This window comes from Sesamum indicum, linkage group LG10 (genome assembly GCF_000512975.1).
Source record: "Sesamum indicum cultivar Zhongzhi No. 13 linkage group LG10, S_indicum_v1.0, whole genome shotgun sequence".
NCBI classification, from domain to species: domain Eukaryota; kingdom Viridiplantae; phylum Streptophyta; class Magnoliopsida; order Lamiales; family Pedaliaceae; genus Sesamum; species Sesamum indicum.
Window position 1 is genome coordinate 17,084,465 of NC_026154.1, and position 21,052 is coordinate 17,105,516.

Genomic DNA, 21,052 nt, shown 5'->3' on the forward strand with positions numbered 1-21,052 from the left:
TCCTTTTCTTCATCTTCAAGTTCTGGGATGCCTTCTTGTTCTCTCACCACCCTCAAATCCTCCTCAGAAATCCTATTATAAACACTAATTACTTCTGACCTTGTTGCACTGGCAAAAGGGTTAAAGAAATCCCACCCAAAATCTCTCTGGGGTGAAGGTGAAGGTGAAGCCACTGCCTCAGGCATATCCATGTAAAAATACCCACATACTTGTTCTACTTTCTGGTTATTCTCCTTGCAGTCTTCCTCAGAATAGTCTGAACTAGTGGAACTACTGCATGACTCACAAACAATGGCCTCCTTGGTGGGTTCAGAAGGGGTTTGCTGAAGAAACAAAGGGTTAGAAACCACATTTTCTTTGGGAGTACAGGGTGGTGGAGAAAGGGGAGGGAAAGTGATGTAAAATGGTGAAGGAGGTGAAGAATGGCGAGCAACAAAGAGATTTATGGCAGCAGAGACTCCAAATAAGGATTGGCAGTACCTATAGTGTGCATCTGCCAGAGCATATCTTCTCTCCACAGCTAACTTGAGTTGATTTTTCCTTTCTCTACAGATGGAAACTACTTCTTCTTCTTCTACTAGTAGCCTTGAGGCCACGCATCCCATGTTTCTTTTTCAATGAGGGAGCTTGGGTCAGCTCTAAAAAGGTGGGCTACAACATCAAGAAAGGTGGCTCAAATATGCCTGGAACTGATAAAACTGGTGGTCTTTTGCCAAGATACATTTTTTTCTCCAGACTTTTACAGGTATTTTAAGAGATTTAGAGGAAAAACATTTCAACCTCTTAGAGATGATTCAAAGAGGATTTTGCCCACAGAGACAAAAATGGCTTTACAGAAAACGACCCATATAGCCATCTCTTTTGCTAAGAAAAGAGATGTTCATACGCTCAAGGGGGTAGGAGAAAACCTGTGAAGAGAAGTGAAAAGATACACGGCTTTATTGTTATGATTTTACCATTGCCTTGTGCAACACAATGAAGGCATGTGATAATATTTCACCAGATTAACAGAGTTGAAAGATGGTAATAGTCGTGAAGCAGAGAGGGAGGAATCTAAGGTGTTTGCATTGGGGGAGGATGGTGGTTAAGTAGGGTCGGGGCTCGAGGAGGAGATGATGGCATTCTTGTGCTTGGTAATGTGAAGTGAGTGTGTACGGTTTTTCTCTACAGAATTGTGTGTGTGTGAAGTGTGGAGTACAACCTGTGAAAAATTAAATTCCAATTCCCATCTGAGGAAGAGTGAGAAAGAAATACAAGTCAGTCAGCAGCTGTAAAATTTAGCACAGAATTCACTGGGAGCCACATTGAGCTCAGTCCTACTGGTCATTTTGGGGTGTGTGTGTGTGTGTGAGAGAGAGAGAGAGAGGAGGTGTTCAGTTGACAATATAATGTCATTGTTTGGTTTCTGTTAACAGCTAAGCTCGTAATTACTACAAAGAAGAGGAATAGTGGATGTCTGTTGTGAGTTTATAGGCTGCTCTTAATTCAGCATTAACTAGTAGATGACTTGACTGTCATGCAGTAGCTGCTGCTGCTTTAATATCAAAATGGCCATTGCGTCCCTGCACATAGAAAACATCTTGGAAATTTGTTACTACTCCACTCAAATACGTAATGTGTGTTTTAGTACTGGTGATATGATTGTGAGAAGATAAACTAAATTACCATCCTCCAAAGATTCCTCTGTGAAAAGGTTAAGACACACATCAAAATTATGTAAGATTTTTTATTTCTTAGTTTGGTATGTGGTGTACTCCATTTACTTGGAATTATTAGTCTGAATAACAAAATTATCAGCCCCCGCCTTCTTTAACCTTCTCCCTCGCCCTCGCATAAATGCAATTTAGGGCTTGAACTTGGAATTGACATCTATATTCAATTTTACACCTTATAAGGCCAAACCTGTTTTCAATTGAAAATGGGTTTAGGGCAAAGGTAAACAATATATTATGTTTCATCTTAGATTCTTTTATCACACGTATAATTCAAATTTATCCTATCACTCAATTATTCCTATATGCAAAATAAATGGAGTCTAAAAGCGATAGCAATCGCTTGACCTTAGTGTTGTATCCAAATATATATGATATATAATTATATTTTTGAATTTTTCGTAAAATTTTAAAATAAACACATGTCAATTACTTATTAATGCAACGCCAAAAGGTAAGGGAAGATCTGAATTATACCAATTTGGGTACTAAAACTGAGAGTGTGTTTGGGGGAATTGTGAATTGGAGCGTGGGTGTGGGTGTATGTGTTGAGTACAAAGAAAAATGATGATTGAACCGGAGCGAAGGGCATTCCATGGGATTGTGACTTGTGAGAATATACCTGAGACACACACACACACACACACACAGAGTCTCATATTCAAAATCATCATCATAAAGAGATGAAAAGACAAGAAACCACAGCTTGAGATGGGCCGTAACTCACAACCATCTCTCTTACAGGTATGTATTGTTCGAATTTGGATTAGCTATACTTTTTATTTCTAGTACGATACATCTCCCTTTTCCAATTAAAAATTGTTTATAAACTCATGTCTCCCAATTTGAATTAGAGTAAAAATAATCCCAACGGTTGCAAGTCGTTGGGTGTTGATGGGCAGGAGCTTGTAATTTCTATTTACAAAACAAGTAGCAGTACACGCGCCTGAGTCACGTAAACAAATAAAAAAGAAAAGAAAGCATTCCCAGACCTCGCTCTGCTGCTGCACCACCATATCCATTCTCTAGAGTCTACGATGCTCAGAAAGTGCTACCATCATCACACCGCATCGACCCAACAAAAAATAAGCAGAAAAACGCACAAAACTTGTTCCACTTTCACCTGTAATCTGCTAAACTCATCTCAAATAAAACAGGATTTACACAAGTGAATTCTTGATCAAATAAAGGAGGTAACATGTGCAATAACATGACTAGAAAGATCTGCCCAGAAAAACGTAACTACGATAATTGTCACCTTGAAGCTCGACTTTTCCCAGTTTCTCTCCTTGGGGACTATGGAACTATCCCAAGTACTAGTCTTCAGTTAACAGTTACAGTATAGATTAAAGAATTCAAGGGCTGCTCTTATCTTTCAAGAGCCTACCTGTATTCACAGGAGGAGGGTGGTAACAAGAGGTACAAAACATTAGAGACAGCAGTGTCAAGTTGGGACGGGTTCCATTGGTGTGGTGCAAGGCGCCAGACTGTTGGGAGGAAGACTTATGCCGCCTCCTTTGACGGATACGTTGGCACCCCGGGCGGAACTTGCCCGGCTCACAAGGTGTGAATCGAGAAACACCACAACCACTGTGATGTCGTCATGGAAATGACGACGAACCCCACGGTCAATCTTCTTCAAGTCCGAGTACCTCATTTCCCTTTTCTTTGCTGCCTCTTGCAATGCTGCTTTCACTAGTCTCCTCGCGCTACCCTGCGTGATCAAGGGAAACATAATTGGATCACTATCTCATTCAAGGACTCAAATCCTTGGTTCAGGGATAGGAGAATCAAGTATCAAGAACTGGTAAGTTATTCATTTGTTGAAAGGGAAATCAACAAAAGAACAGCAGATACATATAATAACAATTTTTTCTACTTTTCGAAGACATGATACTTTAAGTAGCTCATAATGCGTTCTATGTACCTCATTTTTCAATCTACTTCTCATTTGGAATTCGGATAACGCAAACCATCCAGCAGAGACTTCTTTCTTTTTCCGCAGTATTGATCATTATACTGACTTGGAGTTAAAACTGCTAATCATACTATCTTATCTTGAAACCAGAAATCAATTTAATCATGCCAGTCCTTGCTTTGATGGTGAGTAACATGTAAAAGTACATTATCAAACTCCTTGATGATAACTACTTACAATATATTAAGAAGATTATTATTATCAATATGAAGAGAGGTGACTGGGCAACAAATAGCTGTTCGAATCAGCAAATACTGTTTGCTATTGAGAGCAACAATCACAACAAATAACCTAAGAGCCAGTTGTGATACCATGCTACAGCTGATACTTGTGATGGGGAGCTACACTTTCACGAACTTATAAAAGACAGAGCAAAAATAATAATAAGCTATACCAGTCTGCTGACTCTTCACAACAATTGAAACATAAAATCTCAAGAACGTGGCACAGCAGTACAAGTTCTTATCAGGAATCTGCTAATGCATTTTAGTATTAAATATCTTACACTGCGTGGATGATTCTGAACTAGATCAACTGCTTCTTGGTTGGTAAGGTGCTCCCAAAGGCCATCCGATGCGAATATTATGAACTGATCATGAGGCAGCAACTGGTGCACAGTTATCGATGGTTCTGAGCTCAAAATCGGTCTTTGGAAAGGTTCACGAAGTCGAAATTTCTGATATAGTGGCTCCCTGTTGAATTCAGCCTTTTTCAAGTACACATCTCCAATTGACCTTGAGATCTGTACACAACATACTCGTGTCAACTCTACAGCGAGAGACCCAAAGCACATGAATTATATAGTGTGGACTAAAAGAAACCCAAAGGCTGCAAATTAGTATCTGAACAATTAATAGTTTCACAGCATACAAGAGGCTACTCTCAATAAAAGTCTGTGAGATATGCGTAACAACAAACTCATGAGGATATTGATTGTTCCTTTGATCTCAATTGGTATGAGCATGAGTAGTAAACAATAATTAATTTCTGAAGTTCTATCTAAGACGCAACAGAAAGGGAACATTTCAAAAGTCTTCAGGAAAAAGATCATCCAAGTGGTTGCTTGAGAAATGACAAACCTACCTGTATAAGACCCTTAACTCTCCATACATTATGCTTTAGAACTACAATTTGCGAGTCATCAGGGTGTAGAGACTGCAACTCCTGTCTCACTGACTCAAAACTTGCATTATGCTCTGCTGAGAGTTGAATAGCAAGTACTTCCCCTGTAGCCTTGACGAGCCTCCCTAGAACAGCACGGGAATCGCCAAGGTTGGCAACATAAAGAGTGCCACTGCAGATGACTCCAACAAGGCAGCAAGAGCCAACTGCTGCAATTTGCGGCTTCAAGGGCCATTGTCTGCTGACAACTGAGAAAAAGCCGTCTTCAGTTGCTTGAAATGCCTTACGAATGACCTCCACAGACATAGATTGCTGCTCTGCAGTGAACCCTGCACAATCCAGAATAAGAAATCAACCCACGACAACTTTGGGAACTAAGAGAATCCCGTAAACTAGTCATATTTTCCACCATTATTCATCCTCCACGTTTCAAATTAAACACTAGAAGAAACATTGGCGAAATAAGAAGTCAAAACTTGAGAGTGATACCCTATTTGCTTCACATATGTAATCATTTGTATTGGATAACACATACCATAAATTAGCTTTGACATCATAAGATCTCAACCAATGTTTTTTTTTTTCCCGTGACAAATTAGCATTTAACTGACTAGAGTTAACTTACTCTTTAGATGTTGGAAGAGGTGATCATTTATGAACCTCGAGGTTTCGGGACCTCCATGCCCATCATAAATTCCCACAAAAGTGCCATATGGTCCTGAATCACTTGAGCTGAGAGAGCCAGATTCAAGCTGACTCTGATCCTCTAGTAAATTATTTGCTTGAACAACAGCCATTGAAAACTCTCCATTGAAATGTTGCCCCGAGTCTTTATACCATAGAAGGCCATCTTGACGACCGCTAGCATCTGAACCGGTGTGAACATGTCGATCTGCCCTCGGCCGAAAACAGGCCCGCAAAAAGTTCATCAACCCTGATAACATCCCTCATCTCACCCAAACCACCCTCCAAATCATCAACATCTAATGAACACTTGAGGTACTTGGGCACAAATACAACTCGGTCGAATAATCATGTATCAGTTTCCTCCTCAATAAAGCAGATACTAGGCGCAATAGGAGTCTAGCAACAAAAACAGGAACCAACAAAATCAGAGTTTGAACAACAACAATCTTGTATTGCAGAATGAAAAGCAATAGACACGTATGCTATAACTTTGTGTTGAAAATTCAGCCGAAGAATAGCTGCTATAAGACCGGTAACAAAAAAGGAGTTCCATTGTGAAATAGATCTCTGACCATGACCCGAAAACCCATGAAAACAACCGCCGCAAAAATAAAAAAAAAAAAAAAAAAAAGGAAAATTCAACAGCGAGGAAAAAGAGGGGATGGGGAGGCTTTGAAAAGGAAAATAGTCAAAATCCACCTTTTTTTTTTTTAAAAAAAAAAAAAAAAAAAAAAAAAAAGGAAAATTCAACAGCGAGGAAAAAGAGGGGATGGGGAGGCTTTGAAAAGGAAAATAGTCAAAATCCACCTTTTTTTAATTTTGCTTGTGAAAACTGTTTGATCAACTGCTAAAATTCGAGAAAGCCCAAGTGAAGAAAATAGAAAAAGAAAAAAACCCGAATCACAAAACCTGTAATCAACAGTAGAAAGAAAGAATTGGTGACAAGAGGTAGTGAAGAAGTAACCTGGAGAGGAGGAGATAGAGAGGGAAGAAAGATCTGAAAGAGGAAGAGGAATAGATCTGTGGATCCAAAGTTGGAAGTGGGGTGGTATGTGTTGTCCTTAGTGCTGCAAACTTTGCTTGGTGGGCAATAACAAGAAGATGATGAAGTTTGGGTGTGGAAGAAGTGAATTAAAGCAATGGAAAAGAGAAAGTAAATGGAGAGAGAGAGAGAGAGAGTGGTGTTGGTATTAGTTCAAGTATAGTATTGTATAATGGTGATTGGGGGGGGGGGAGAGAAACTCTCAGCAGACAAACCCCATTAAAAACCAACAATGGAGAGCTTAAAGCCAGCAAAGCAGAGGACCAGTTTTGGGCTCCACTCCACACAATTCACATTTCACATTTCACATTTCACTATTCACTATTCACTATTCACTATTCACTATTCACTATTCACTATTCACTATTCACTATTTCTAGAGAGAGAGAGAGAGAGAGAGAGAGAGAGAGAATGAAAACAAACAAACACACACAAACTACTCACTAACTCTTCTTATCTCTAATACCATTCTTCTTCTACAAAATGAAAGCAATAGAAGAGAATACAAACTATATATATCTATTTGAATTATAAATAAAGTGGAAAAGACACGCTATCAAAGTTGGATAAAACATTTGCATGGATTTTTCATGCTTACTCACTCACACCCCATTTCTTTTTCCAAATTAATAAATCCCTCTTCAACATTTTGTTTTTCGTTTTTTTATTTCTTTTTCCACTTTCATAATAATCACAACCAGATATCTAAATGTAAATTCAATCAAATTTTCTAACTCAAAATTATAATTGATATCATGAGAAATACCATAATATTAACTTCTCCATAAATAATATTTCTTCCACTTTCTCATTCAAATATTTTTGTGACTATTTATCTCATGACATATATAGTAGGTCAGATTCGAATATTCAAAACTCAAGCTTCTCCAATCTATTTTTAACTTTTATGTTTAAAGTTTTGATTCATAAAGTTCATCAAGTTTAAGTTAATAAATTGATTTAAATGCTAATCAAAAAAATGATAAATATTGGTGGAAATATATACTATCATTTGCCACAAAAATTACTGCTTATTAATTAGTAAAAATAGAGAGGATTAAGAAGTGAGAATTAATTTAACAAGTAGTAAATTATGTTTTTTCTTCCTTTAATTCTGTGTTGGACCCAAAACATACTTTAATCACCAACATCAACAATTGGTCCATTTCATGTTGCACGTGGCAGTGTAGCAGCCCAATTGCACAGGAAACCGATGCCCATCAAACACAAACTCACAACCTTTAATATCAATCCATTGTTAAGGTATGGTGGTTTACTGCTTCAATACCACCAATTTCAAACTCCTTACTCTCTCCTCATCAAAATTCCCAAAAATAAAGGTCCTCACTCATTTAAACACTATCTCACTAAAAATTATGTGCCACCATCACTAATATATGATAAGGTAATAGTTCTTCTAACAAGCAAAAAGACGAAAATACTCCTCAATCAAAGAAAAATCACTAAAGAGGACAAGATTCATGTAAATGTCATCGATTCGACCCACCCGAAACAAAGACTCGGATTGTGGATTTTTGGATCTTCTAACGAGTTTTCTTTCAAATATTGTCACGTGGAGCCTTCTCATATGGTAGAGAAAGCTATAAACATCACCAATCGTAAATGTTTATGGTACGTACATTTAATGCTATTTCGACTTATTAAGCCTTTCAGGTAGCATTCGACCCCACTTTTCTTAACTTAAGTATTGGAAGGTTTTAATTGGGGTTTTTCAAATAAGTCTAACGTGTTTTTCTGTTCTTTGGATCCACTTATAGAGAGCTTTGGGAGAGTCGTGACCGAACTTACATCTATTCAAAATTACGATCCGACCCATCATTCAGCGGCCTGAATCAATATATTTAATAAAGTGATGCTCACATGTGGAATCATAGTTTCCTATTTTTTATTAAAACCTGAAATGAGAATAAAATATATTTAAAATTTACCATATTAGTAATTGGGATTAAAAACAAAAAACAAAAAAAACAAAGCTAACCGGTAACCGCTAATGTGTAAAGATGAAGGGGTGGGGTGGGTCGCAAGTGCTGAAGCTCGGCTTTTTGTGTTGGGCGGCCAATATTTCAACTTAGCCGACCTTTAATTACCTGTGGACGTTTGCGCTTCCATCAATGCTTATTGCCTTCCCTTTCCTTGACATTTTTTCTTCTTCTTTTTTTTTTTATTAAAAAAAAACGATTATCTTTATTAACATCAAATATTTATATTTAATAATTATCAATACCTATAAAAATCATATATAAATTATTAATATTAAATAATAAGTCTAATTAATAATTACCACTAAAATAGAACAACACATATTATTCTAATATAATATTATTCCACACATTTATGAGATTCAAACTCAAACCTTATAATTATGGAATTTTAATTGAGCTAAGTCTCACTGACACCAACCTTTCTTGCCAACATTGATTATTACCCATTCAATTCATAATTTTGACTTATGATTCAACAACTTTTTTTTTTTCAAACCTGTCCAAGATTTCAATTCTTCACTAAAGAAAAAAAAATCATCTTTGACAAAACATGATATTAGTCACAAGGGTGATATTATGACTGAAAATATATACTAAACCACATATATGAATTATGCATAAATTACAATTAACAACATATTTATTGTGATAACAGTTTGTCGTTGATTCACTAATTATTTTCAATGATAATTTTATGAATTATTTTTTTGTTACCAATAATTGTCGGTAGCGTTTCTTTACACGACAAATATCACTGTTACAACTATGAAACTCGTTGTTTTACAAAATAAAAATAATAGATATAACAATAAATGAAAGTATTAAAATTATCAAGTGTATGTTGAAGATATCATATAATGAAAGCAAACTCTATTTTTGGACAAGACCAAAACCAGACACAAACAATGTCGGAACAAAAGAAATTATGGACTCAATTTTAATTAAGGGATTTATTGAAATAATAATAATAAGTAAATTAGAGGGAGCGTTGAATCATACCAAATTGATGATAATCGGTCGGTCAGCGTAGAATTTATTCAATTTCAGCCCCTTCCTCTCCCACTAAATGAAATAATGAAAAAGGACAATGATCTAATGTAGGGACGCCCACTTCCATAAATTCCTCCAATAATTGTCCGAAATCAGGAAAGTGCACTGCCATTTTACTCCTTTTACCCATTTTCATCACATTGTATAACTTTCTCCAATTTCTCACCACCCCATATTTTTCAAATAATGAAAATATATATATAATTATGGCAAACATTGAGAGAGTTGGCTACAATTTATCCAAATATATACAATACTTAATAGTTTTTTTTTAAAAAAAAAAAAGAAAAAAAGGTGTAAAATGAAAGAAGACAACATATTCACACATACCTAACAACCCAAATTGAGCCCATTCTTGGGATCCATCCATCTATCTATAATTTGCATCTACACCCAATACTTGTTTGCAACTTCCCTCCTACCTACGTATATACCTATACCATTACCACCTACTTATAATCATATAATAATTCAATCATTAATTGGTGTGTGTGTGTATATGTTAATAATAACATGTAAATGCAGTTTTGCAAGTGTTTTTGTAGGTATGTATGTATGTGTAACTGACATATCCAATTCCAAGCAAATATAGTCAAATATCCAGACATGAATAGGTCATTGCTGCTCTAAGCATCTTAAATGATATTCTTTATAGTTGAAGCATGTATGATTATTAATTCCACACATCAATTCTGCAAATATTTATATTTAATCATAATAATTATTGGCATTAATTATTTTGAATGTCGCAACTCTTTCTTTTAAAGTATGTGGGTTGGGAGATTAGTGTTGTTATTACTATTATTATTATTATCATTATGTAAATTAAATGCACCCTTTTTCATTATTGTTATGGAATTCTAGACATTGTGCAATGAATGCACCCACATCATTCACTTTTATATTTTCTACAAATACCTAATCAATTATACACTCTTTTTTTAATAATTGCTAGCTCTCACCAAACAAGGTTTAAGATTCTTTTTCATATGTATTAACGCATGTCAAAACATTATTTAAAATAAATAAAGGAACCAAATATGGATTTTTATTTTTTATTTTTTTTTTTACTAATATCAATAAATTTCATGAATTTTGATCAAGGAAATAATGTATTTGTTGAATAAAAATAAAGACTAATGGCACTAATATAACTTTTGAATCACATGAGATTTACATATACTTACATTAAAACTTTAGGTGGGGTGGTGTAATTATCACATTTATCATTCATATCAGAAGAGGTTAGAAGGTGGTCTCATATTTGGGGTGGAGGCTGATAGAGGACTACCAAGTGGGGCGGCAGACTTATGGGCCTCTCTGGAACCCCATTTGTAGACTAAGTAAGTGTTTTCAAACATTGTTAGTTGTGCTGGATTCCGAATCTTCTCGAGGTTGAGGTCAAAAGGAACCACCTCTGATGTATTACACCAATACGATGATATAAAAAAATTAGTATACGATACAATATTCATATGATTATATAATATATATATTATTAATTTTCTAATAAAATTAAAATATGTAATAAAAATAATATCAAAATAAAATATAAAATAAGCATGTCTTATATCTATATTTTAACCAAATATGGCTTCAAATATATAAATAATTATTTTTTTATGAAAAAGTATACAATGAAAAATATTTAATATTCAAATTAATTCAAACATCATGATCATCTCACAACTTTTAATAATTTCTTCTCAAAATTTTTAGTTGAGATGAGTGAATTAATTCTTTTAATTTTTTATTAGTCAATTTCTTTTTATAAAAAAAAAAATAGCCCAATTTTTTTTTTAAATTATAAAAATAATTCAAAATATGTTAGACACACCAATATTTGTGTACGGCATCATGTCCAATTTTTTTTCTTTTTTTTTAATTTAAATTTTTGAATGCAGTAATCTGCATGTTTAAGAAATATCAGTGTCCAACACGTGTCCAACATTGTATTTAGGTAATTATTCAAAATATGCGTGCAGGAAGCACTAAACAAAAGAAAAGGCACCACATTCTTTTTAAATATTATTTTATCGTTTGCTAGGTGACCTGTATTTTGCTTTTGATAGTTTCCTCCACTCAATCCCATAATTAACTCCTAATTATATTTTTACTGTAATGTAATCTCCTCATAATCACGGATTGATTGTTTTATTTTAAATTATATTATATTTTCTATTTCAATTAATATTTATGAATCACGTATATAAAGGCTATATTATTTATTTTATTTTCAAATTCTCTATATATAAAATATGTAATATAATTTGAAATAAAAAATACAAATCCTTGGAATGGTGATTTATTTTGAGGCAATCCCCCAACAATTCTAATTGGTGTTTTTATTACAAGTCAAAATTTTGAAGACGCTTACAACAAAACCAAACATGCATCCTCGTGCAATAATGCATGTGCTCATTACGAAATTTGTCCTACATATGTATATAGTTTGTAGTATTGATAAGTGGAAATTTTACTCCTATTAAATATGATTAAATTAAATTAATTTTATGTAGAAATATTTTATATATTATGTGATTAATTATTATTTTTTAAATTATATACTAATCACATAATATATATATATATATATTTGTCATGTTAGCAATTTTGAACCGACTAATTATAGAAATTTTCATGTTGAATAATAAAGCTATACGTGTCGACCTCCTTTCCTTTCCTTTTATGTATCTAATAATAGTAGAATAGTAGATATATATATATATATGTATATAATTAATAATTCTTGGACCCATATAATGACGTATGCATTCCTGTAGGTAGTGGCAGCCGTGTCATAAAAGTAAGTCATCCTCTTCTGCTTCTGGTGCTTGTACTTATAAGCATATGAATCTATTTCATTGTGGATAAATCTCAAGTAAATATAGTGTTTCAAGAAGGCAATAGAAGCTTGGAAATGGAGAAAAGCGTGGAAGATGTAGTGATTGTGGGTGCTGGGATTGCTGGCCTCGCCACATCTTTAGGACTTCACAGGTATTTTCATTTCCTCAACAAAAACCAACCCTGTTCTTCTTGAAATTAATTTATGTTGTTTGGTAATAAGATAGGTTAGGAATACGGAGTTTGGTTGTGGAGTCGGGAGATAGTCTGAGAACGAGTGGATTTGCTCTTGGAATATGGACCAACGGTTGGAGGGCACTTGATGCTCTTGGACTTGGAGACATCCTTCGTTCAAACCACAAACAGCTAACAGGGTGCTGCTGCTGCTGCTGTTAGGATTTTTTATACATTCCTCTTCTTATTTTTGATTCAACTGTATGTAATTATTACTGCCTGTCTTGTTCTTGCAGTACCATTACTACATCAGTAATTTCCGGGCTTACCACTTCTCAACTCCCTTTTACAGCAATACATTCATGGTGAGTAATTTTTCTGCATGGGTGATTCTGTACTGTGATTTACCAATATATAATTGATGATTGTCTGTCTCTGTATTTGACGGTGGCCGTTCCTGTATTGCATGTAGGGGTAAGAGTGATCATGAACTCCGGGCGGTGAATAGAAAGGTGCTGCTGGAAACACTTGAAAGTGAACTTCCAAAGGGTACCATCAGGTTTTCCTCCAAGGTTGTCCATATAGAAACTGACCATCATCATCACTTCAACTCTCTCCATCTTGCTGATGGAACTGTCCTGCAAACCAAGGTAGTAAATACAATTCACCATTGATGTGTTTGTTTTCAAGGGATTTCTTCCCCGGCCCATCACTAGCTAGGAATGAAGCATGCTATTTATTTGTCATAATATGTATTCAGTCAATAATCCTTTTTATGTAATTAGGTGTTGATTGGATGTGATGGAGTGAACTCCGTGGTGGCAAGATTTCTAGGTTTCAGTAATCCGTCTTTCGCGGGCCGATCAGCAGTTAGGGGCTTGGTGCATTTTGAGAATGGCCATGGTTTTGAGCCAAAGTTTATGCAATTCTTCGGAAAAGGTATTAGATATGGTGTTATACCATGTGATGATCGCACAGTTTACTGGTTTTTCGCGTTTAGTCCTCTCCAAGGTACGCTTGTGTTCCTTTATTACACTGAAAAATTTGCTCTTGAAATTTCCTTTTCTAAGCATATCAACTGTGAAACTATGGTGCAGAGACAGAGACGGAGGTAGAGGAGGATCCAGCGAAGTTGAAGCAATTCATACTGAGCAAGCTTGGAAAAGTCTCAGATCACATAAGGGCAGTATTTGAAAAAACTCAAGTACAGAACATGGTATGCTCACCATTAAGATTCAGACTTCCTTGGGAACTGCTATGGGGAAATATTAGCAAAGACAGTGTTTGTGTAGCTGGTGACGCCTTACATCCTATGACACCAGACTTGGGGCAAGGGGGGTGTGCAGCGCTAGAAGACAGCATCGTTTTAGCACGAGTTTTGGCAGAGGCCTTGAAGGAAAAGGCATCAGAGAAGGAGCATCAGAGAATCCAAAAAGGGCTGGAGAAGTTTGCAAGGGAGAGAAGGTGGAGAAGCATTGATCTCATCAGTACAGCATATATGGTTGGTTTGATGCAGCAGAGTGATGGGGTGGTGATGAGCTTTGTGAGGGACAAGATAATGGCTAGGTTCATGGCTGGGATGCTGTTGAAGAAGGCTGGTTTTGATTGCGGCAAGCTTACTGTTTCTTCATAGATATTGCTTTGCGATTTGCATTCATCTTCATATATGGGAACACACAGCCTCTCTTCCCAATGCTAATTAGTTTGTTTTTTTAAAACTAAAAAATAATGAGAGAGATTTTCTACTCCAAATTCTGTTGCATTTTCTATTCTAAACTTTTATAATTTGGAATACGAAATACACTTGGATACTAAAAGACAGTAGTGTTTATACTGGTTTATGTTCTTGTTGTACACCTACTCCAAATATATCTATCACTCCTTCCAAATTTCTACCTCAAGTGCCTTCATCTTCTTTTCATTGAAGCTGAAGAACAGGTAATAAAGATTGTGGAGTACATCGGATCCACGACATAGTGCAAGAAGATGAAGAAACATTCAACGTTGGGAAAACTAAAGAAGAGTATGATTATAAGCAGAATTTCTAGAAGTGTAAGCAGCAATTTGAATGTTGATGGAAGTAAGTTGAGAAGAGTGTCAATATTGGACTCTTAAGGAAGACAATCTTTTCATTTAGTATACTAGACGTGAGTGGCACATTGTCCCTACGTGCATAAAGTAAATAATATTTTAAAATATATTATGAATAAGAATATAAATATATATATATACATTTTTAGAAAAAAAAAATAATAAAAGGAAGAAAGAAAAAGAGCAACCGACCGTTTGTGAGAAAAAAAAAAGCCTTCTCTTATATATTAACTAGCTATTGTGGCACTGTTCCTAGGTAAATATAATAAATAATATTTTATATTTTAAAACATATTATTAATAAAAATAAAATATATAAATTAATACATTACATTAATAACAATAAAGAAAGAAAAACATTATCAATTAATATAAATTTTAAAAAGTTGAATAATATAGTTAATTTATTATGAAAGGCACTTTTGACATCACAAAAAATTGTGCAACAGTGTCATTAACCGTCGTTTATAAATATGGAGGGGCTGTTATTTTTATATTAGTATAGATAAGAGCAAAATATACAAATCAATACATTATATTAAATAATTTACTATTTTATTTATAAAAAGATAATTTACTCATTTCAATAAGTGGGCAATTTGCTTTAAACCCGAATTAAGGGTAATGGGATTCCTTAGCCAAATAAATGTGTAGGAGCAGGTAGGTAGTAGACAGTAGACACTCCAAATTTAGCTCTATTCATATTTTTACCATTTACTTAAATATATAAATTCTAAATGACAAAAATGACCCACTTCGGTTCATCAGCCTCAACTCATCACATTTGGGGCCGTCGGGTGTTCGTCACTCTACTACTCCCTTTTTTGGAGAAAAGATCCTCCAACCCAAACAAGCCTTACAATTTTAGGGTTTTTCTTTAAAATTTATCAGAAAAAAATCATCGAATCTCCAGGTTCTGATTCATCTCACCCTTTTTCTTCTCCGCATACATATTTCTCCATACACGCCTTTTTCTTCTTTTTGAATTTCTGGAAATTGTCATTTTTTGTGTTCTGACTTGTAGCCAAAGGAAGTAATCCAAACCCTCTTTTCGCAGCGTTTCAGATCAAATCCTATTTCAAGAACCACTTTTTTCACTCAATTCAGGTAAAGCGTAAATCTAACCGAACAAGAAACAAATGGAGTTTCCAGTTTTTATTTCTGTGTTTTATATGTCGCTTATAGTTGCCGTTATTTCTCAGATTTTGGCAAAAATGACTCAAGACGTTGAGATGAAGGAGCAGCAGGCCGCCCCATCCAATTCCCTTTCTTCGACTTCGCCCTCTACTCTGCAGCGTAAGTATATAATTTAAACAGTGCATAATTCTTTACTTGTTTATTGTTTTATTCCGAAGGGATTTTCTTGAGTTATGGTATCTTTGGACCTTAGGTTCTGGTGAAGAGAACAGAAAGGACAGTGCTCTTTATTTAGCTGTGTTTAGATGAGAAACGAGGGAAAAGCCACTGCATGTATAATCACATTGACACAGAAATTTAGGAGAATGTATTTATAATCTTTTTTTGAAAATAGGCAGGAATCGTTTTGTAAATCTGATTTTCTGTACAGAAGAAATGCCATGGTAGTCCGTTTTCGAGGGTTTTTCTTTCCCTTTTCACTTCCTCTTAATCCTAGATCCAGGTGAATTGTTGGCAGTTTGGAGTTTTATTTTTTCTCTTTGTATATTAGATTTGAAAGACATAGCTGCATGGATTGAAACGGGAGCTTACACCCGGGAGGTTCGGAGGATTGTGAGGGCTATTCGGTGGACAATCCAGCTGAGGAAAAAGCTGAATGCTTCAGTGCTTTCTGCGTTTCTTAATTTTTCACTTGTGCCTGGATCTGAGGTGCATTCTCGTTTGTCTTCATATGTTCCTAAGGTAAGCAAGTTGGGTTCTTGAGCGAATTGTTGAAATTCTTTTGTGGTATGTTATTAGTAAATTAAGTGATTCATAGCTGAGGCTAGGGACACTTTTGTCTTGGAGTAAATCAATCTATCAGAATTTGCTATATGGTCTATTATATTAATTGCCTTTTGTTTTGGGTAAAATAACTTTATCATCAATTAATGGAATAAGATATGAGCCCACCTCATGGTGTTTTAGTTGCTCCCATTTCTGATAACTGCCATATGTTTCATTTCAAAATTCTTTGTCTGTTTTTTCATTGTCTTATGTGTCCAATATTCAATATTTCTTCATTGTTATCTTTACAACTTCTAAGATGGAATGTTATAAAAGAAAAACTTCATATCTCCCTGTGGTGCTATTCTCCTGCAGAGGAATCTACTTGTTTAGAGTTTATATCTGGATAGTGTTAACAAATTGTGGCATTGAAAATTATAGTAATTTCTTCTGTTAACAAATGGGTTCTACATTTCCCTTGAATTAGAGAAGGGAATTAGTTACACATAATGTATTGAGAAAAACCTAAACTCCTATGAGAAAACATGAATTAAAGAGAAAAAGGGAGAAAAACTGATAGATGCTGCTGGTTTCTTCCAATCTCTCGCTCCAAACGCTCAACAAGTCCTCATTGTCGCCCCAAATTCTCCTCTTTGATGTAGTAGCTCGCCTTTCTCTTTCCTTCCAGCTTGTAGCCAGGAAAATGAAACAAATCTCAGTCAAAAATCTTCCCAAATCGCCCATTTTCATGCAGGCAGACTTGAGCATTCAATAGGGCGTAGTCACGCCGTATTGAATGTTCAAGTCTATTTTGTCCTCCTCTTCCGCTTTATCACTTTCCAAGTCATTTTAACGCTCAACAAGTCCTCATTTCGCCCCAAATTCTCCCTTTTAACTAGCAGCTTGCCTTTCTCTTTCCTTCTAGCTTTCAGCTTGCTGTCAGGAAAAGGAAACAAATTTCAGTCAAAAATCTTCCTAAATCGCCCATTTTCATGCAGACAGACTTGAGCATTCAAGTAGGGCGTAATCACGCCTTTATTGAATGTCCAAGTCTATTTTGTCCTCCTTTTCCTCTCTATCACTTTTGAAGTCTAATTTAGCGATTTTTGATGCTCAACAAGTCCTCATTTTCGCCCCAAATTCTCCCTTAACATAGCAACTCGCCTTTCTCTTTCCTTCTAGCTTTCGAGCTTGCAGTCACGAAAACGAAACAAATCTCAGTTAAAAATTTCCCATATTGCCCATTTTCATATAGACAGATTTGAGCACTCAATAGGGTGTAATTATGCCTTATTGAAGGTTCGAGTCTGTTTTGTCCTCCTCTTCCTCTTTTTTACTCCATTTTCACCAAAGCTTGTCATAGCAACTCCCACATTCAAAATATGGATAATTCAAGGATCTACGCAACAAAATCCTTCCAAAATACTCGAAATAAACATGCATAGGAGTGTTAAACTATGTCTTATCAATCTTGTCTAGAAAAAACCATTGTATATTATATTTATCGTCTTATTTACTTATGCTTGTAGGAGGATGAGCAGGATATGGAAGTGGACACTGCAACATCTACTACTCAAGCTCCTGCAAAGCATTCCTTGCCTGAACTTGAGATCTATTCCTATTTGCTTGTTCTAATATTTTTGATTGATCAGAAGAGATACAATGAGGTGTGGTCTCATAATTAATTACCATAGAAGTCTTGTATTATGACATGATGTGTGAATGTATGTTAAGCTATTGATGATTCTTTACTACTACCAGGCTAAGGCTTGTTCTTCGGCCAGCATTGCACGTCTAAAGAACCTTAATAGACGAACTGTTGATGTCCTGGCATCCAGGCTCTACTTTTACTACTCTCTAAGCTATGAACTTACTGGTGATCTTGCTGAGATACGAGGGTATGGCTATGCTTCTGCTCTGATGTCTTAACCCCTGGGTGATGCACAATACTTGAATTTCTAAATAACCTTATGTTTAAGGGAACAACGGAGCTGGAATGTTATGCTATTCTTCTTTTACTAGTATTTCTTGTGAAATTATGGTGTTGCATGATATATAAACTGACATTATTTACAGGACTTTACTTGCTTTGCACCGGACTGCAACTTTGCGGCATGATGAATTGGGGCAGGTCTGTTTACAATTGTATGAGCTATTAATTTGTCATCTTGGTAATGCTTCCACTATAAGTCATGATTGATGACATACATGTACTGCAGGAAACTCTTTTGAATCTGTTGCTGAGGAATTACCTCCATTACAATTTGTATGATCAAGCAGAGAAACTGAGATCGAAGGCTCCGCGTTTTGAAGCACACTCAAATCAGCAGGCAAATCTTATGACACTGCTTGAATTATTTTATGTCAATCAATCGCATTCCAGTTTACATGTTTGCGTTGAGATAATTTAGGTTGTTACTCGCTCTAATTATTAGATGGACATGAACATTAAATTGGATATTTAGTATTAGTGTAAAGAGGAGACTGCAGTAAGTTATACTGGCAATATCATGGCCTGTATGCCGGCGAATCTGTTCTCTTTTTTAATCTTTAATGACTTGGAACTTCTAGAAGTTGATAGATCTCAACAGCAATACATAAGTGCTCCAGTATAAGTCTCGAAGAGATGAAGATTATTGACCAAGCAATATACATGTCTATACGTAGAGATGGCCGACAGAAGGGAAGATAAGAAGCTAGACTACATGCTAAGCACAATTCATGCCATTATAAGCTATTCCAATACCAAAATGATGATACCATACTTAAACTACTTTCATATTTGCCTCTAATGCTGTGCTAGAGGTAATATTGGTTATCCATGTTGAACTGCTCTCAGTTTCTTCTTTAGCATGTGTGTTGTATTCTTTTATATTTTGGGTATTTATGGTGAAATTATGTCTAAAATTTTGTTCATTGAAGTTTATGCCTCTGAGATCTTGCCCGTCTCCTATGTAGTTCTGTCGATACCTCTTTTACCTTGGCAAAATCAGGACAATTCAGCTAGAGTACACTGATGCTAAAGAGTCCCTCCTCCAAGCTGCCAGGAAAGCACCTGTTTCTGCTTTAGGTTTCCGAATTCAATGCAACAAGTGGGCTGTGATTGTCCGCTTACTGCTCGGAGAGATTCCAGAAAGAACTGTTTTTATGCAGAAAGGGATGGAAAAAGCTTTGAGGCCCTACTTCGAGCTGACAAATGTGAGTATGAGTCTTTAAAGTTCCAGCTACCAGTCTGAAAATTGCTTCACATATTAGTGTTAGTATGTTGCCTTCTGTTTTCCATGTTTTTGTTTACCTATTTTAAGTATACATTGTTCTTGGCAGGATAGTTGGGCAAAATGCAATTACCAATTTACATTATTCTGCAATAATTTTCGGAATTTATGAAGTGTAAATATATTGAGATGGCTGCACTGGAGAGTGATGCACTGCTCTTAATTCTCTCTGGAAAAAGTTTCCATTATCTAATCTAAAGCAAACCCTGAATTTTAACCTGGTGTCTTCTTGAGCAATTTGGCGTACCCAAATCATCTGGTGTTCACATACTTATGTGGGTTGCAGGCCGTTCGGATTGGAGACTTGGAGCTGTTCAAAACGGTGGCTGAGAAGTTTGCCAGCACTTTTAGCTCTGACCGAACAAACAATTTGATTGTCAGGCTACGGCATAATGTCATTAGGACTGGTTTACGCAACATTAGTATTTCATACTCCCGGATCTCACTTGCTGATGTTGCTAAGAAATTGAGATTGGATTCTGCAAATCCTGTTGCTGATGCTGAAAGTATTGTATCTAAAGCAATTCGAGATGGTGCAATTGATGCCACATTAGACCACACTAATGGATGGATGGTGTCAAAGGAGACTGGGGACATTTACTCCACAAATGAGCCTCAGATTGCATTTAACTCAAGGATTGCATTTTGCTTGAATATGCACAATGAAGCAGTGCGTGCCCTTCGATTTCCACCAAATTCCCACAAGGAAAAGGAAAGTGCTGAGAAGAGAAGAGAGAGACAACAGCAAGAGCAAGAGCTTGCAAAACACATAGCTGAGGAGGATGATGATGAATTCTGATGATAAGGGTCATATGCTTGCATTGTTGGTTTGTTTCTGATGTGGTGTGCCATGATTATCAATTTTTTTTACAAGGATTTCTCTCAGATTGGCGGAGCTACTAGCCTTCTGTAGCCTCTCGCCTTCACTGCATGCTGGTATTAGCTGGTCTGGCCCCAAGTATTTGTTGGTTACTTCTTTTGGACTAAACCACAAAATGACTGCTGTATTTGTTTAAGAACTCCTATGACCTAAACTGGAAGTTTTATAAGGAATCATACTTGTGTTGAACATGAAGCAAATTTGTGCACATTTAATTTTTTCGGAGTACATTATCTGTTGGTGCAGGTTCTGTCTTATTCACTTTGCTGTATTTCGTCCATATTTCTTGTCA

General features: G+C 35.7%; 4 protein-coding genes across 5 annotated transcripts in view; 2 read left to right on the forward strand and 2 right to left on the reverse strand.

Moving 5' to 3' along the window:
• The window catches only part of LOC105173018, a gene marked incomplete in the record, with an annotated part of 4,388 nt that extends 2,483 nt beyond the window's left edge, over positions 1–1,905 (reverse strand). Inside the window, 1 exon segment of the mRNA XM_011094655.2 lies at positions 6–1,905. Within this exon segment, the coding sequence (XP_011092957.2) occupies positions 6–605 (600 nt within the window).
• LOC105173020 (probable protein phosphatase 2C 60) lies at positions 2,451–6,807 on the reverse strand. Its single transcript, XM_011094657.2, has 5 exons — positions 6,464–6,807; positions 5,438–5,895; positions 4,774–5,141; positions 4,196–4,432; positions 2,451–3,426 (listed from the first exon to the last, which is right to left on the reverse strand). Exons 2-5 carry the CDS (start codon positions 5,754–5,756, stop codon positions 3,157–3,159), a joined length of 1,194 nt encoding a protein of 397 aa, XP_011092959.1. The 5' UTR covers positions 5,757–5,895; positions 6,464–6,807; the 3' UTR covers positions 2,451–3,156.
• On the forward strand, positions 12,434–14,364 carry LOC105173021 (FAD-dependent urate hydroxylase-like). Its single transcript, XM_011094658.2, has 6 exons — positions 12,434–12,591; positions 12,666–12,812; positions 12,909–12,977; positions 13,085–13,262; positions 13,398–13,623; positions 13,710–14,364. Exons 1-6 carry the CDS (start codon positions 12,515–12,517, stop codon positions 14,243–14,245), a joined length of 1,233 nt encoding a protein of 410 aa, XP_011092960.1. The 5' UTR covers positions 12,434–12,514; the 3' UTR covers positions 14,246–14,364.
• On the forward strand, positions 15,458–20,993 carry LOC105173023 (probable 26S proteasome non-ATPase regulatory subunit 3). Of its 2 annotated transcripts, none has more exons than XM_011094659.2 (10): positions 15,458–15,616; positions 15,728–15,810; positions 15,906–15,999; positions 16,391–16,581; positions 18,135–18,272; positions 18,367–18,503; positions 18,682–18,736; positions 18,825–18,935; positions 19,564–19,803; positions 20,167–20,993. In XM_011094659.2, exons 3-10 carry the CDS (start codon positions 15,918–15,920, stop codon positions 20,677–20,679), a joined length of 1,467 nt encoding a protein of 488 aa, XP_011092961.1. In that variant the 5' UTR covers positions 15,458–15,616; positions 15,728–15,810; positions 15,906–15,917; the 3' UTR covers positions 20,680–20,993. The 2 variants fall into 2 exon arrangements, with proteins under 2 accessions (XP_011092961.1, XP_011092962.1); XM_011094660.2 differs by having other exon boundaries at positions 15,459–15,616; positions 15,761–15,810.

Excerpts from the sequence above, each read along its gene's own strand:
- LOC105173020 (XM_011094657.2), bottom strand. The coding sequence starts at position 5,756 with ATGTTATCAGGGTTGATGAACTTTTTGCGGGCCTGTTTTCGGCCGAGG. Across the intron at positions 5,142-5,437 it reads CCTCTTCCAACATCTAAAGA|GGTTCACTGCAGAGCAGCAA; the intron begins GTAAGTTAACTC and ends TGGATTGTGCAG. Across the intron at positions 4,433-4,773 it reads GAGTTAAGGGTCTTATACAG|ATCTCAAGGTCAATTGGAGA; the intron begins GTAGGTTTGTCA and ends TGTTGTGTACAG.
- LOC105173021 (XM_011094658.2), top strand. The coding sequence starts at position 12,515 with ATGGAGAAAAGCGTGGAAGATGTAGTGATTGTGGGTGCTGGGATTGCT. Across the intron at positions 12,978-13,084 it reads TTTACAGCAATACATTCATG|GGGTAAGAGTGATCATGAAC; the intron begins GTGAGTAATTTT and ends TATTGCATGTAG. Across the intron at positions 13,263-13,397 it reads GAACTGTCCTGCAAACCAAG|GTGTTGATTGGATGTGATGG; the intron begins GTAGTAAATACA and ends TTATGTAATTAG.
- LOC105173023 (XM_011094659.2), top strand. The coding sequence starts at position 15,918 with ATGACTCAAGACGTTGAGATGAAGGAGCAGCAGGCCGCCCCATCCAAT. Across the intron at positions 16,582-18,134 it reads TGTCTTCATATGTTCCTAAG|GAGGATGAGCAGGATATGGA; the intron begins GTAAGCAAGTTG and ends TTATGCTTGTAG. Across the intron at positions 19,804-20,166 it reads CCTACTTCGAGCTGACAAAT|GCCGTTCGGATTGGAGACTT; the intron begins GTGAGTATGAGT and ends TGTGGGTTGCAG.